The following is a 14336-nucleotide window of genomic DNA, read 5'->3' as shown; positions in this document are numbered from 1 at the left end:
GACTGACCCCAGACTTATTGGGGTCATGTTAGAAAGAATTGGGGCTTTTGTAGAGGTGTTTATATTATCTGAAGTTGCTTTTTTCTTTGACTTTTTAGGCTCACCAAAGCTTTGCCCTAATCTGAACTTCCTTCCTTCTCAGCCCCCCCACCCGCCGCAGTTGACCCTGGGTACCTTCCAAGGCTGGCCTCTCCCTGCACCTGCTGAGACTGCTCCAAGGAGGAGCACAGTGCGGGGCCCCTCGGGAAAGAAAGGGTTCCCCGGGGCAAACAAGGCCAATCCCTCGCAGAAAGGAAAGCCCAGTAAAGGCTCTGCTCTCCTGCCACAGGCCTTGTCCCGCTGAAGAAAGTCCACCAAAAAATGGCCCTCCTGCCTGGGCCACAGCCCACCCCAAGCCCCCCACCCTGGCCCAGAGCCTCAGGTTCTGCTGCCTCTGATGCACTCCACCCCTAGGAACTTCGTGGAGGAAAAGATGGGCAGCAAGTTCGTGGAAGGCCGGAGTGTCGAGTTTTCTAAGTCCTACGAGGAGAGCAGCCCCTCCACGCCAATCTTCTTCATCCTCTCCCCAGGGGTTGACCCCTTGAAAGACGTGGAAGCCCTGGGTAAGTGTAGCAGGCAAGTGATGTTCTCAAAGACGGAGTATTGTCAGCATCACCAGGCACCAGGAAAATGCACACCAAAAACACACAAGACACCACTTCACACCCGAGACGCCGCCTCACGCACCACTTCACACCCGAGACGCCGCCTCACGCACCACTTCACACCCGAGACGCCGCCTCACGCACCACTTCACACCCGAGACGCCGCCTCACGCACCACTTCACACCCGAGACGCCGCCTCACGCACCACTTCACACCCGAGACGCCGCCTCACGCACCACTTCACACCCGAGACGCCGCTTCATGCACCACTTCACACCCGAGACGCCGCTTCACGCCCATAGGATGGCAATGATCAAGAACGGGAAAATAACACATGTTGTGAGGCCTGAGAACTGCGACCCTTGTAGGTTGCTGAGAGGATGTAAAATGGGGCCACTGCTGTGGAAAACAGTCTAGTGGTTTCTCAGTGAGTTACATATAGAATTAGCACAAGACCCAGCAATTCCACTCCTGGGTATACACCCAAAAGAATTGGAAATTTAAATTTGTGTTCAAGCAAGTATTCTACACAAACATTCATTCTTAATAGCCAAAAGGCAGAAACAACCCAAATGTCCATTAACTGACGAATGGTTAAGTGGATAAACAGGATGTGGTGGATCTATACGGTGGAATAGTATCCCTCGATTAAAAAAGAGTGAAGCAGGCCGGGCGCGGTAGCTCACACCTGTATCCCAGCGCTTCGGGCGGCCAAGGTGGGCGGATCGCTTGATCACAGGAGTTCAAGACCAGCCTTGGCAACATGGCAAAACCCCATCTCTACAAAACGTACAAAAAAATGTAGCCAGGTATGGTGGTGTATGCCTGTAGTCCCAGTTACTTGCGAGGCTGAGGTGGGAGGATCACTTGAGCTCAGAAGGTTGAAGCTGCACTGAGCCGTGATCAAGCCACTGCACTCCAGCCTGGGTGACCGAGTAAGACCCTGTCTCAAAAAAAAAAAAAAAAAAAAAAAAGGCATGAAGTCGGCCAGGTGCAGTGGCTCACAGCTGTAGTCCCAGAACTTTGGGAGTCTGAGACAGGAGGATCACCTGAGCCCAGGAGTTCAAGATCAGCCTGGTCAACATAGGGAGACCTTGTCTCTATAAAGAATTTTATAAATTAGCTGGACATAGTGGTACATGCCTGTGGTCCCAGCTACTCTGGAGGCCAAGGCAGAAGGATCACTTGAGCTTGGGGAGTGGAGTTCAGGCTAGGTGACAGAGTGAGACCCTGTCTCAAAAAAAAGTGAGGCCAGGCACGGTGGCTCACACCTGTAATCCCAGCACTTTGGGAGGCCAAGGCAGGTGGATCGCCTGAGGTCAGGAGTTCGAGACCAGCCTAGCCAATATGCTGAAACCCTATCTCTACTAAAAATACAAACATTAGCCAGTTGTGGTGGTGGGCGCCTGTAGTCCCAGCTACTTGGGAGGCTGAGGCAGGAGAATCACTTGAACCCGGGAGGTGAAGGTTGCAGTGAGCAGAGATGGTGCCACTGCACTCCAGCCTGGGCGACAGAGGGAGACTCCGTCTCAAAAAAAAAAAAAAAAAATAGTGAAGTACTGATGCATGCTACAACATGGATGGACCTCAGAAACACTATGGTCAGTGAAAGAAGCCAGACACGGATGCCCCATGTTGTGCAGTTCCCTTGATATGAAATACCCAGAATGGGTAAATCCATGGAGACACAAAGGAGATTGTAGATGATGAGTGGCTCCTGGAGGACCCCCTGGAGGAGAGATTGGGAGTGACTGTCTAATGGGTATGGGGACCATCTCTTGGGCCACGACAATGTTCTAGAACCAAACGGATGATTGCATAGCATTGTGAATCTACTGAATGCCAGTGCACTGTACGCTTTAAGATGGTTTTTAAAACAGCAAGTTTTATGTCATGTGAATTTCAACACCAAAACTAAATGAGGGAGGCATGTGGAATTCCTGGCTGTAGATCACAGCGCCTGAACCTGTGTCATTTAATTACCGGGTGTTTTTTCCTGTTTTTCTTTTCTTTAGGAAAAAAACTAGGGTTTACCATAGACAATGGAAAACTCCATAATGTGTCCCTGGGGCAGGGACAAGAGGTGGTGGCTGAGAATGCTCTGGACGTGGCTGCAGAGAAAGGACACTGGGTCATTCTGCAGGTACAAGGGGGCCAGCACTGCGGGGTAAGGGCTCCCCGCACTGAGGTGGCCATGGGGATGGGCCAGAAGGCCCGGAAGGAAGCAGGATGTGGAGTTTGCATTCAGAAATGTGAGTGGAAATCCTAACCCACTCAAGGAGGAGGCACCCCCAGTGTCGGCTCTGCTGGGGTCAGCTGGGTGGTGTGGGGCGCCATGACTGCCCAGAGGAAAGCGTGGATTCTTCAACAGTGAGAGGGAAGCTGGGCTTTATGCGAGTGTATCCCAAACAGAGATTATTTAAACAACAAATGATCGGGCACGGTGGCTCACACCTGTAGGCCCAGCACTTTGGGAGGCCAAGGCAGGTGGATCACCTGAGGTCAGGAGTTCGAGACCAGCCTGACCAACATGGCGAAACCCCGTCTCTACTAAAAATACAAAAATTAGCCAAGCATGCTGGCGCATGCCTGTAACCTCAAGTACTTGGGAGGCTGAGGCAGGAAAATCGCTTGAACCCGGGAGGCAGAGGTTGCAGTGAGCCAAGATTGCACCACTGCACTCCAGCCTGGGCGACAGAGTGAGACTCTGTCTCAAAAAAAAAAAAAAAATGCTGGATTGACAAAAGCATCCCTTCTCCTCCTCCTCCTCCTCCTCATCCTTCTCGCTTGGCTTCCCCAGGTCTTAACAGTGTGTGTCAACCTCAATCCACAGGGCTAAGCCTGGCCCTGGTGGGAAGCCCTCAGCTTCAAGAGGATGGGTGGGGACCATAGAATCTCAGCCTTATGCCAGGGAGGACACAAAGGACTCACCGTAAGGCTGGAGGTTTCCAATTCATTTAACACAAAAATCGATTCTGGGGCCTCGGTTGCTTCACTGAAGACATCCTGGCATGCCCAGCACCTGGTTAGGGTGGACAGGTGAGGGGTGGGGCAGTGCCAGCACCAGGCAAGTGCGGGGTGCTGGCAGAAGAGCCCTGTCCTCACTAGGGAACACAGCCGCGTGCCTGTCTCTCCTCGTGGGCCCAGGGCCGGGGAAAGCGTGTAACCAGCCTCTGGTCTCGGCTGCAGAACATCCACCTGGTGGCCCGGTGGCTGGGGACGCTGGACAAGAAGCTGGAGCGCTACAGCACGGGCAGCCATGAGGACTACCGGGTGTTCATCAGCGCGGAGCCTGCCCCCAGCCCCGAGACCCACATCATCCCCCAGGGCATCCTGGAGAACGCCATCAAGATCACCAACGAGCCCCCCACGGGCATGCACGCCAACTTGCACAAGGCCCTGGACCTGTTCACCCAGGTAGGGCCACGCCTGCTCGGGCTGCCTCCCCATCCTGTGCCAGGGCCTGGCTCCCCATCCCGTGCCAGGGCCTGGCATCCATCCCTCGGGGCCCTGAGGACCACTGAGGACCACTCTGAACTCTGCGGACACCTCTCCCCTGGGTTTCCCCTGTCCACACACCCGTCACAGTCAAAATCAACGTATTCCTAAAAGGCGGAAAAATGCAAATAATTTAAGGTGCTGTGGCACTATTTATTACTTAAAGCTTTTGATGCAGAAACACAGTTTTTAATCGGTTCTATGAACCTGCAAATGAGGGCTGGTAGATGCTGTCCATTGTGTTTGAAGAGCGTGGAACATGTCATGGCTGGTCTTGGAAATGGGGCCAAGCTCCGTGGAGCATTCCCTGGAGGTCGATCAGCTTTCCTGGGAGTATGGAGCCCCACTGCTGGAGGCTATGGGTAACCAGGGAAGATGGGGATGCTGTACTCGCTGAGGCTCTGGATCCGTGACCAGGTTTCCTTGCCTTCAACCCCCCTCTGACCCACCATCAGCAGGAACAGCTGCCAAAACACAGCTAGCTAGGGAGCCTGGTCTTCCTCTGCCAACAGCTGCAGCGGCTGCTAGTTGCCTCCAGGACAGAGGGTGAGGGCCTGGCCTGCCTGGCACCTGGGGCTCGAGGACCCTCCTTGGCTGGGATCCCACTTCTACATCTGCCTGGGGTCTGTCCTCACCTGACTCTTCTCTCACAGACCTCAAGGCTTCCCCCAAATGCCACCTTCTCCACAGCCTTCCTGGCCGTGTTTTTTTCTTTTTTGTTTGTTTTTTTGAGGTGGAGTCTCACTCTGTCACCCAGGCTGGAGTATAATGGTGCAATCTCGGCTCACTGCAACCTCTGCCTCCCAGGTTCAAGCAATTCTTGTGCCTCAGACTCCTGAGTAGCTGGGATTACAGGCATGCACCACCACACCCAGCTAATATTTTGGATTTTTAGTAGAGATGAGATGTCGCTATGTTGGCCAGGCTGGTCTCGAACTCCTGACCTCAGGTGATCCACCTGCCTCAGGCTCCCAAATCTTGGCCACTCTTGTCCTCGGGGGTGCTCCTGTCTGCAGGTCCTCATGTCGATATTTCTCCTTTTGGCACCTCAGCATTTTCTCTGTCTAGAAATTTTTCTGTGCACAAACTTGATCTCCCAAGTGGAGCCTAAAACTTTTTTGAGGTTTGACACCGTTTTTTTTGTTTTGTTTTGTTTTTGTTTTTTCTTGGGAGACGGAGTTTCGCTCTTGTTGCCCAGGCTGGAGTGCAAGGGCGCAACCTCGGCTGACTGCAACCTCTGCCTCCTGGGTTCCAGTGATTCTCCTGCCTCAGCCTCCCAAGGAGCTGGCATTACAGGCACCCACCACCACTCCTGGCTAGTTTTTTGTATTTTTAGTAGAGATGGGGTTTCACCATGTTGGCCAGGCTGGCCTTAAACTCCTGACCTCAGGTGATCCACCCACCTAGGCCTCCCAAATAGCTGGGATTACAGGCGCGAGCCACCATGCCCGGCCGACACCTTGTATTCTTCTGTAACACCTAACAAAGATCTACTTATGGGGTGTATCGGTCCATGAATGCGTGGCTTCCATGCCTGATACATTTTTAAAAACTACTTATATGGAAATATCAGAGTCACCCATTAACAATTTCCAACTAGCTTTTACAGGACACACCCTTGTCAAAGTGTGAAAGTAAAAGCAGAAAAACAAGTGTTTAAAATGGGTCCCCTGTTCCATTAACCAAACAATCAATACCACGCACCTCCCTCCCTGGCCTGCACCCTGCTGAAGGGCTGGAGGATACGTCCTGGAAGCAGCACCCTAGTGCGATGAGTGCTGTGGGGTGCACACGGTGCTATGGGGCCAGCAGCTCACAGCAGCCCTGAGGTCAGCACCGGTCCTGGAACGGTTTCTGAGACAGTCTGTATGAGATCAGCACAGAAACCCAGGAAGCGCTTAGCAGACTTGGCAGCGACCCGACACTGTTGTGAATCCAAGCACAGGGGCAGTTTTTCCTTTGGTGTTTCATTTTATTGTGTTTTGCAAAGTGTCAGTCAGTGACAGACAGGGATCGGGGCACTTAGGCAGGGACCGGGCCTTCACTTCCAGCCAGCGTGGAGCCCTGCCAGCCAGCACACGGGAGTGGCACCTCATCCCGTCTCCGGCTGGGGAAGTGGGTGGCCAGGCAGTGACAGCTGAGGCCTGCGGGTAAGGAGACCCTTCACAAGTTCAGGGACCAGTTGCCTCTGAGGGGTTGTGGGCCTCTGAAAACAAGGGCCCACAGGAAGAAGCGGTGGTGGGTGGAACCTGTATGTCCATGATGCCACAGACCTGAGTGCGGGTAGGCTGGTGAAAAACACCAGATCGGATGGACTCTGGAGGATGGATGGACGGTGACACCCGCCAGACCTTCCCTTGTCCTTGGGGGCTGGTGAGTCTCCCATTGGCTGGTGTCACTCTGGCTCTCCAAGTGTTCACTGCCAGCGCCCTCCCCAGGGAGCTGAGGTCTGAAAGGGACTGGCCAGGCCAGTCTCTTGGGCCCATCATCTCCATCCCAGGCAGCCAGGAGGGGATACTTGAGTGATGGAACCCCAGCTGCTCCCCTTCTTGTCCATGTTGCCAGAGGGGCCTGTGCCAGGCTTTCCATGATGCCCAGGACAGGACCCCGCTCTTGGTCCACCCAGGACACTTCCCCTGGCACTTATCTGTCCCTCCCCAGCGGGATCCTTGGCCACTGTGCCTGAAGCCCTCCCCCTCCAGAGTGGCTGGCCCCAGAGGTGCTCTGTCAGCCGCTGAGTAGAGCAGGTGGAGCACAGCTTGGCTTCCAGAAGCCTCTGTGTGTTCAGGAGTCACTACGTAGCAAAGATTAACGAGTAAAAGCTCACAAATCCAGAGATATAGGAGTCACAATTTGGGCTCAGTTGGCCCTTCCCTGGAGCCAGATAAAAAGAAAGGGTTTGAGAAATGACCCCATCCCATCACCCATCCTCTATCCCATCCCCCATCCTGATGGAACTTTACCAGTTGTTTTTAGAGTTTGGGATACTGTGCATAAGTGATGAGGTATGTTGATAATTACAAAGGAACATTCTTTCTTATTAAAGTAGTGCCGAAATGTCCAGGATTTGGGAAGATCTTATTAGGAGGCAGTATCAATAATTCAATTTGTAATAAGTATTTAAAATGGATAAAACTGCATTTCTGAAAGAAACAAGACGATCGTGCTCAGCCATGACAGCCCAGCTTTCCCTGCAGCTGGTCTGATGGAGATCCGCTCAGCCCACAGCTTCGTCCCCCCACCGCCCCCACCCTAGCAAAGCATCTGGCAAGGGCTGGACGCTGGTCACCCTCGGGGGCATTTCTGTGTAAACTTCTCCCTCTCCGTAACACCTGACCGGAGCGTGTACCCCATAGGACACCCTGGAGATGTGCACCAAGGAGATGGAGTTCAAGTGCATCCTCTTCGCCCTGTGCTACTTCCATGCCGTGGTGGCAGAGAGGCGCAAGTTCGGCCCCCAGGGCTGGAACCGGTCGTACCCCTTCAACAACGGGGACCTCACCATCGCCATCAACGTGCTCTACAACTACCTGGAGGCCAACCCCAAGGTGAGGGGCTGAGTGTGCCCTGTGCTTGGACATATCCCACCCTCCCTCCCTTTCCTTTTGGTCTTTGTCTCAGGCTTAGAAGACATCAAGTAGGTTTCACAAACCAAAGAGAACTGGAAAGCCAGAGATCTGTGATCTCTCCAACCTGGTATAAGAATGATGGGCCAGTCCTTTTGCCCCCACCTCCCGCAGGAGCCGGCTTTTGGCCAGCTCTTCTGCTTGTTAGCACACTCCACACTACCTGCCCCTCTTGCACTCCACGAATCCTGGCACCCCAGGGTGTGAGCTGGGACTCAGTGGGGAGGACAAGCAGAGCTTCCCGGGCTGCAGGCCTCACCACGGCTCTGTCAGTGTCTGGAGAGAACCGAGGTTTGGAGCAGGAGGGGCAAAAAAACCTCCCTGGATAGAAGGGAGCACGGTGTCGGCCGGGCGCGGTGGCTCACGCCTATAATCCCAGCACTTTGGGAGGCCGAGGCGGGCAGATCACGAGGTCAGGAGATCGAGACCATCCTGGCTAACACAGTGAAACCCCGTCTCTACTAAAAATACAAAAAATTAGCCGGGCGAGGTGGAGGGCGCCTGTACTCCCAGCTGCGCGGGAGGCTGAGGCAGGAGAATGGCGTGAACCCGGGAGGCGGAGCTTGCAGTGAGCCGAGATTGCGCCACTGCACTCTAGCCTGGGTGAAAGAGCGAGACTCCATCTCAAAAAAAAAAAAAAAAAAAAAAGGGAGCACGGTGTCCATTACGAGAATGCATAAGGCGCATGCAGACTGCCACAGAGGACTGAGCAGAAAGCCGCACGTCCTCCACAAACGGTCTGCAGCAGGAGACACAGCAGCCCGGGGCACAGAGTAAGGTGCGCAGCAGGGAGGGCACAGGTTTGGGACCAGACAATAGCGTATGAATCCCAGACCTGCTATTCGCTGGAGGGGGGCCCTCTGTAAGCAGCACGCACCCTACTAGGCCCTGCAGCCCCATCTACGGTCTCCTAAGGCTTGACTACCCCATCCATAAACTGGAGAGAGCAGTAGTGCCCACCACACATGGTTCTTACGAAGCTTTGACTCAAGCTAAGCCTGGCACGGGCCCAGAAGGCAGAGGGCAGTGCACACCCCTATAAACCCTGGGTGGTCCTCCTCACTCTCGGCCTCCAAATCAATAGCGACATGGACCCTGGCTCTGAGAGAGCAAGGCCCAGGTGCCCTCTTACAGACTAGGAGGGGGATGGGAAGAAAGCTGCACTCAGCTGCCCAGGGGGGCCTCAGGGTTGGAGCACTCCCAGGGCCTGGGTGGTCGAAACACCTGCCCCAGTGACATGGTGAGAAACTGCTGGCACCGGGGGGTGGGGGTGGGGGGGCGCATGTTTGAAGCCTGCTCTGCTACTCATTCACTGAGACCTCGAGCAAGTCACTGGACCCCTAAGCCTGCTTCCTCATGGGCGGAACAGGGATGACGCCTCTGCCTCAGGGCCTGGGGGTTCAATGAGGGAAGCCTGGCTTAGCAATGCCAGTCTCAGGAACCCCCTCCTTTTTTCCATCTCCTTGTAATAAAGCTGAAGACCTGGGCCACTAAGCCCCAAGAAGGCCCCCAGGAAGTGACCTCTGATGTCAAGCACCCTACCTGGGAGGCCGTGACGGAGCCTCCTCACCAAGACTGGAGGACGACGACCTCCTAGAACTGCTGCTGGCGAAGGCTGGGACTGGAACTTGGTATGCTTAATTCCTTGGGAGGCACAACAGCCCTGGAGCAGCAGGGAGCAGAACTGGGCCGAAACTCGGCTCCGTGCTCCTTGTCAATGGGCCACCATGGGCCGTAGATGACACTAGGGGAAGGCGGCCTCCATCTGCCGGTCGATGGGGCAGGATGCCAGCGGGACGTTTCACCCAGAACAAGACCCGATCTGAAAACACTCCCAGAGGCACACAAGATGTTCAGAGGGACTTTCAGCACGGAGGGACGGCCTAACTACGCAGACTAGTTTGGGAGAAACAGTCTGGCTAGAATTTTTTTTAATTTTTATTTAAATTTTTTTTTTTTTTTTTTTTTTTTGAGACAGGGCCTCACAGCAGGAGTGCCATGGCACAATCACAGCTCACTGCAGCCTTAACCTCCTGGGCTCAGGTGATCCTCCCAGCCCAGCCTCTCAAGTAGCTGGGACTACAGGGGCCACGATGCCAGGTTTTTTGTTTTGTTTTGTAAAGACGGGGTTTTACCATGTTGCCTAGGCTAGTCTGAAACTCCTGGGCTCAAGTGATCTGCCCACCTCGGCCTCCCAAGGTGCTAGGATTACAGGCGTGAGCCACCGCGCCTGGCCAGGTTAGGGTCTTTGAGGCATTTCCTTAGCCGTTGCCCACTGACACATACTGGGCAGCTTCTAGGCTGCTGAGAAGCTGTGCAAGTACCACGTACATCAGCGGCTGCCACACCCTGAGGAGCTGTGTCCTGATGTGGCCTGCGCTAGCCAACTTTCCCTCTGTCCTCAGGCCTCCCTCCCCCTCCAGACTCCCCACCGGCTCCCATATTCCCTTCATGGCACAGGTCATGCTACATGCTGAGTGACCACCGGGAATGATGTCATCTGTGTCCATGGCCTGCTCAGCCTTCTGGGCTCTGAGGAAATAGATCAGGGATTCCCATGCGAACTGAACACAAAAGTCTGCTGGAAGGTTGCTTTGAAACGTTTCAAACGCTTTGAGCAACCTGCAGGGACTCCCAGGGAGGGGCCTGAGAGCTACAGCTCCCCCAGGAGTCTCTGGGGGATTCCCTCAGCAGGTGCGGGAAACGCAGACAGCACTCACCCCCGCCCCCTGCAGGAAGCAACCCTCCTGAGGAGCGTGTGGGACCAGGAGGGGGAGTGGGGCACAGGTCTCCCTGCCTCTCGGGAGACACAGACACTGCCCCCAAAGCTGCTAAGCAAGATGCAGGAAAAGCAGCCCGCATACAGTCATGGTGACCTGACAGAGAAGGTTTTAAGTCGCTAATGATAATTTGGAAAATATTAGTGTTCTGAGTAAAAAGTCATGAGACTAAGCCAAGTGCAGTGGCCCAAGCCTGTAATCCCAGCACTGTGGGAGGCCGAGGCAGGAGGACTGCTTGAGCCCAGGAGTTCAAGACCAGCCTGGCCAACACAGCAAGACCCTGTCTCTACAAAAAATAAAAAAAATTCGTCTGGCATGGTGGTGAGTGACTGTAGGCCCAGCTACTTGGGAGGCTGAAGTGGGAGGGTCGCTTGAACCCAGGAGGTCAAGGCTGCAGTGAGCCATGTTTGTACCACTGCATTCCAGCCTGGGACATGGAGCAAGACCCTGTCTAAAAAACATATACATATGGGCCGGGCACAGTGGCTCACACCTGTAATCCCAGCACATTGGGAGGCTGAGGCAGGCAGATCACCTGAGGTCAGGAGTTCAAGACCACCCTGGCCAACATAGTGAAATCTCTACTAAAAATCCAAAATATTAGCTGGCTGTGGTGGTGTGCACCTGTAATCCCAGCTACTCAGGAGGCTGAGGCAGGAGAACTGCTTGAACCCAGGAGGCAGAAGTTTCAGTGAGCAGAGACTGCGCCACTGCACTCCAGCCTGGGCAACAGAGTGAGACTCCATCTGAAAAATAAGCAACCTAAAAAATATATGTATATAAATTCATGAGACCAAATCAGATGAATGATTAATCAACTGATTCTTATTCAATGAACTCTCACTGGTATTTGAGGACAGCTCTTCCGGGCAGCGCACAGTGGAAGTGATGTTATAAAAACATCTGCCTCACCCTTCAGGAGCTGCAAACTTCAGGGAAAGAACAGGTGTGCAGAAGCGGAGAAGCTGACCGTGAGCGGCAGGATTTCACATGCTGGGGACCAAAAAAGAATGTCAATTATCTTATTTTTATCCCAATTACATGTTGGAATGATCTCTTTTAAAAAAGTGGCTGCCACAAAATTTAAAATGACACATGTGGCCTCAATCAGTGGCTCCCACCGTCCTTCTGCTGAACTGCGCTGTGCAGGAAAAAGAGGGTCCAAAACGGGCACATGGAGGCGGGAGGAAAGAGGGCCCGGCTTCGTGGCAAGGCTGCCCATGAGCCAGGCTTTGTAGGAGGAAGTGTTCCAGGGCGAAGGTGTGACATGAGACCGCAAGGAAGCATGAAGGGCAGTGGGAACGGCGGCGGGGTGGGAAGCGTGTGGTCGCCTGGCGTGTGCTCTGGTCCACACTGCCGAGTTTGGTCTTCGTTCCCTAAAGCCCAGGCAGCCTAGGTCAGATAAGTCACTTGCTCAAACCCTCTGTGTGACTGCAAAGACCCTGGAGGCACAGGAGCTACTGGAAGGATGAGAACCAGGAAGGACTCTACTTCCACAGGGTGGAAGGGAGACTCGCCAGATGCATCTGAAGACGTGACTAACTGGACTTCGTGGCTAAAGTTGACGGCACCGGAGTCCATCCTTGAGCCACACAGAATCGAACCACTTGTGTTAAAATTGGACCGTGAAGGGCAGAGTCTGGGACGGCAACACAGAGCGGGAGAGGCAGAGGGAGAGAGTTCCGATTCAGCCCTGTGGCCTGTGAGGCACAGCAGAAACACCTGCCCCACGGGAGGTGCAGAGCACGCCAGCTGTGGAAGCGCTGCTGTCCAAGGTGGAGGGAGGTGCCACACAGCCCCTTGTGAGAGAAGCCAAAGGGGCTGGACAATGGCATCTGGTGGCGTGGGACGGGAAGTAAGTGGCCCTGGGGCCTGGTGACCCTGAAGGTAAATGGCCAGGAGGCTGATATGGAGGGCGAGAAGGCCGCAGCACCGAAGGCTGGGTTCCCACGCCCTACCTGCCTGAGCCTGACCCTCTCATGGCAGAGAAGGGGCACAGGGGCACCTTCCCCTACCTGCTGTCATCCTTCCTCAGGTGCCCTGGGACGATCTCCGCTACCTTTTTGGTGAAATCATGTATGGCGGCCACATCACAGATGACTGGGACCGTCGGCTGTGCAGGACCTACCTGGCTGAATACATCCGGACAGAGATGCTGGAGGGAGACGTCCTGCTGGCCCCCGGCTTTCAGATCCCCCCCAACCTGGACTACAAGGTAAGGATGACAAGTTAAACACGAGCTCAACGAAACGAAGGCTCGTGCCTCCCGGTGAGAGCCTGGCAGCACAAATGGAGTATCAATAATTGAGCAAGAACCCAGGCAACCAAAATAAGAGAGGATGAGAAATGCGTCTCACTTGGAAGAAGCACAAGGCTAATACAAACAACCTTTTTTTTTTTTTTTTTTTTTTTTAAGAAAAAAAAATGCAGCCTCAGGGAAAGGGGAATGGAATTTTCCTTTATGTCGCTGGGAGCACAGGGGGCAGCCCACAAAGGGGGCTGGGAAACAAGTGGGATCTGTACAGAGAGCAAGATGTGGCTGAGCGTTCTGCCAAGGAGCACTTAACGAACAGGACATGGGTTTCGGCCTGCACAGCTTTGCCTCTGCTTACAAACTGCCCTCCTTTTCAGGGTTACCACGAATACATCGATGAGAACCTGCCCCCTGAGAGTCCCTATCTGTATGGCCTGCACCCCAACGCAGAGATTGGCTTTCTGACAGTCACCTCAGAGAAGCTGTTCCGCACTGTCCTGGAAATGCAGTCAAAAGAGATGGACGCGGGGGCAGGCACAGGAGTGTCCCGCGAGGAGAAGGCAGGATCTTTAAAACTGCTCCCAAGCGAGAGGAAGGGGGAGGATCTAGAACTGGGGAGGGGGTCACAGGGACTGGCGGCAGTACAGGGGAACTTGCTGGTAAGGTACACTATGCCCCAGCCTCGGGCTTGGGTATCAGAAACACTGGGGTGTGGCCCACAGGCTGGTCAGCAGGTCCTCAGGAGTGGCAGCTGCAGGCTTCGGGTGAGGGTACGGGCCCAGGCAAAAGGGATCCTTGGGGGTGTGGATGCAGCTCCGAGAGCGTCCCAGCCCTCCACCCTACAGTCTTCCAGCTTCCCCAGCTGAGTGCCAGGGAAGGCACCGACCATTCCCCACCCTGGCCTGGCCAGCACAGCAGCAGTAGCAGCTCGCACAGGGCAGCCGGACGCACAGGCAGGTGCTCCAGAGCAGCTCAGTGGCCACAATGGCAGGTCCTGTTACTGCTCAAAGGATTAGAAGAGTTCAGGTGATGCCAGTGCTCTGAACAAATTCTCACTTGTCTGGGTGGCTCTGTGCTGCCTCCTAGGTACCTCCACTTTTTTTTTTTTTTTTTTTTTTGAGACAGAGTTTTGCTCTCGTTGCCCAGGCTGGAGTGCAATGGCACAATCTCGGCTCACTGCAACTTCTGCCTCCCAGGTTCAAGCGATTCTCCTGGCTCAGCCTCCCAAGGAGCTGGGATTACAGGCGCCCACCACCACGCCTGGCTAATTTTGTATTTGTGGTAGAGACAGGGTTTCACCATGTTGGCCAGGCTGGTTTTGAACTCATCTCAGGTGACCAACCCACCTCGGCCTCCTAAAGTGCTGGGATTACAGGCATGAGCCACCGCACCTGGCCTGTACTTCTTAATAGAATGTGGAAAAGCTATTACATATTAGCTAAGTACTGGACTTCCCGGTAAAGACTGAATTCTTGATGTGAGACCCTTATTGCTATTACATATTAGCTAAGTACTGGACTTCCCGGTAAAGAC

The 14336-nt window shown here is 54.2% G+C and overlaps 1 protein-coding gene across 1 annotated transcript in view; it reads left to right on the top strand.

Annotated features, from left to right (window-relative positions):
- Positions 1–14336, top strand: part of DNAH17 (dynein axonemal heavy chain 17) — a 152947-nt gene that overhangs the window by 134732 nt on the left and 3879 nt on the right. The window contains exons 72-77 of the mRNA XM_055240980.1: positions 454–602; positions 2661–2788; positions 3835–4062; positions 7500–7691; positions 12585–12764; positions 13181–13363. Of these exons, the coding sequence (XP_055096955.1) occupies positions 454–602; positions 2661–2788; positions 3835–4062; positions 7500–7691; positions 12585–12764; positions 13181–13363 (1060 nt within the window). The remainder of the gene's footprint in view (positions 1–453; positions 603–2660; positions 2789–3834; positions 4063–7499; positions 7692–12584; positions 12765–13180; positions 13364–14336) is intronic.

This window comes from Symphalangus syndactylus, chromosome 14, assembly GCF_028878055.3.
Source record: "Symphalangus syndactylus isolate Jambi chromosome 14, NHGRI_mSymSyn1-v2.1_pri, whole genome shotgun sequence".
NCBI classification, from domain to species: Eukaryota; Metazoa; Chordata; class Mammalia; order Primates; family Hylobatidae; genus Symphalangus; species Symphalangus syndactylus.
The sequence above is the reverse complement of the archived record's forward strand: the minus strand, read 5'-3'. Positions and strand labels throughout refer to the sequence as shown.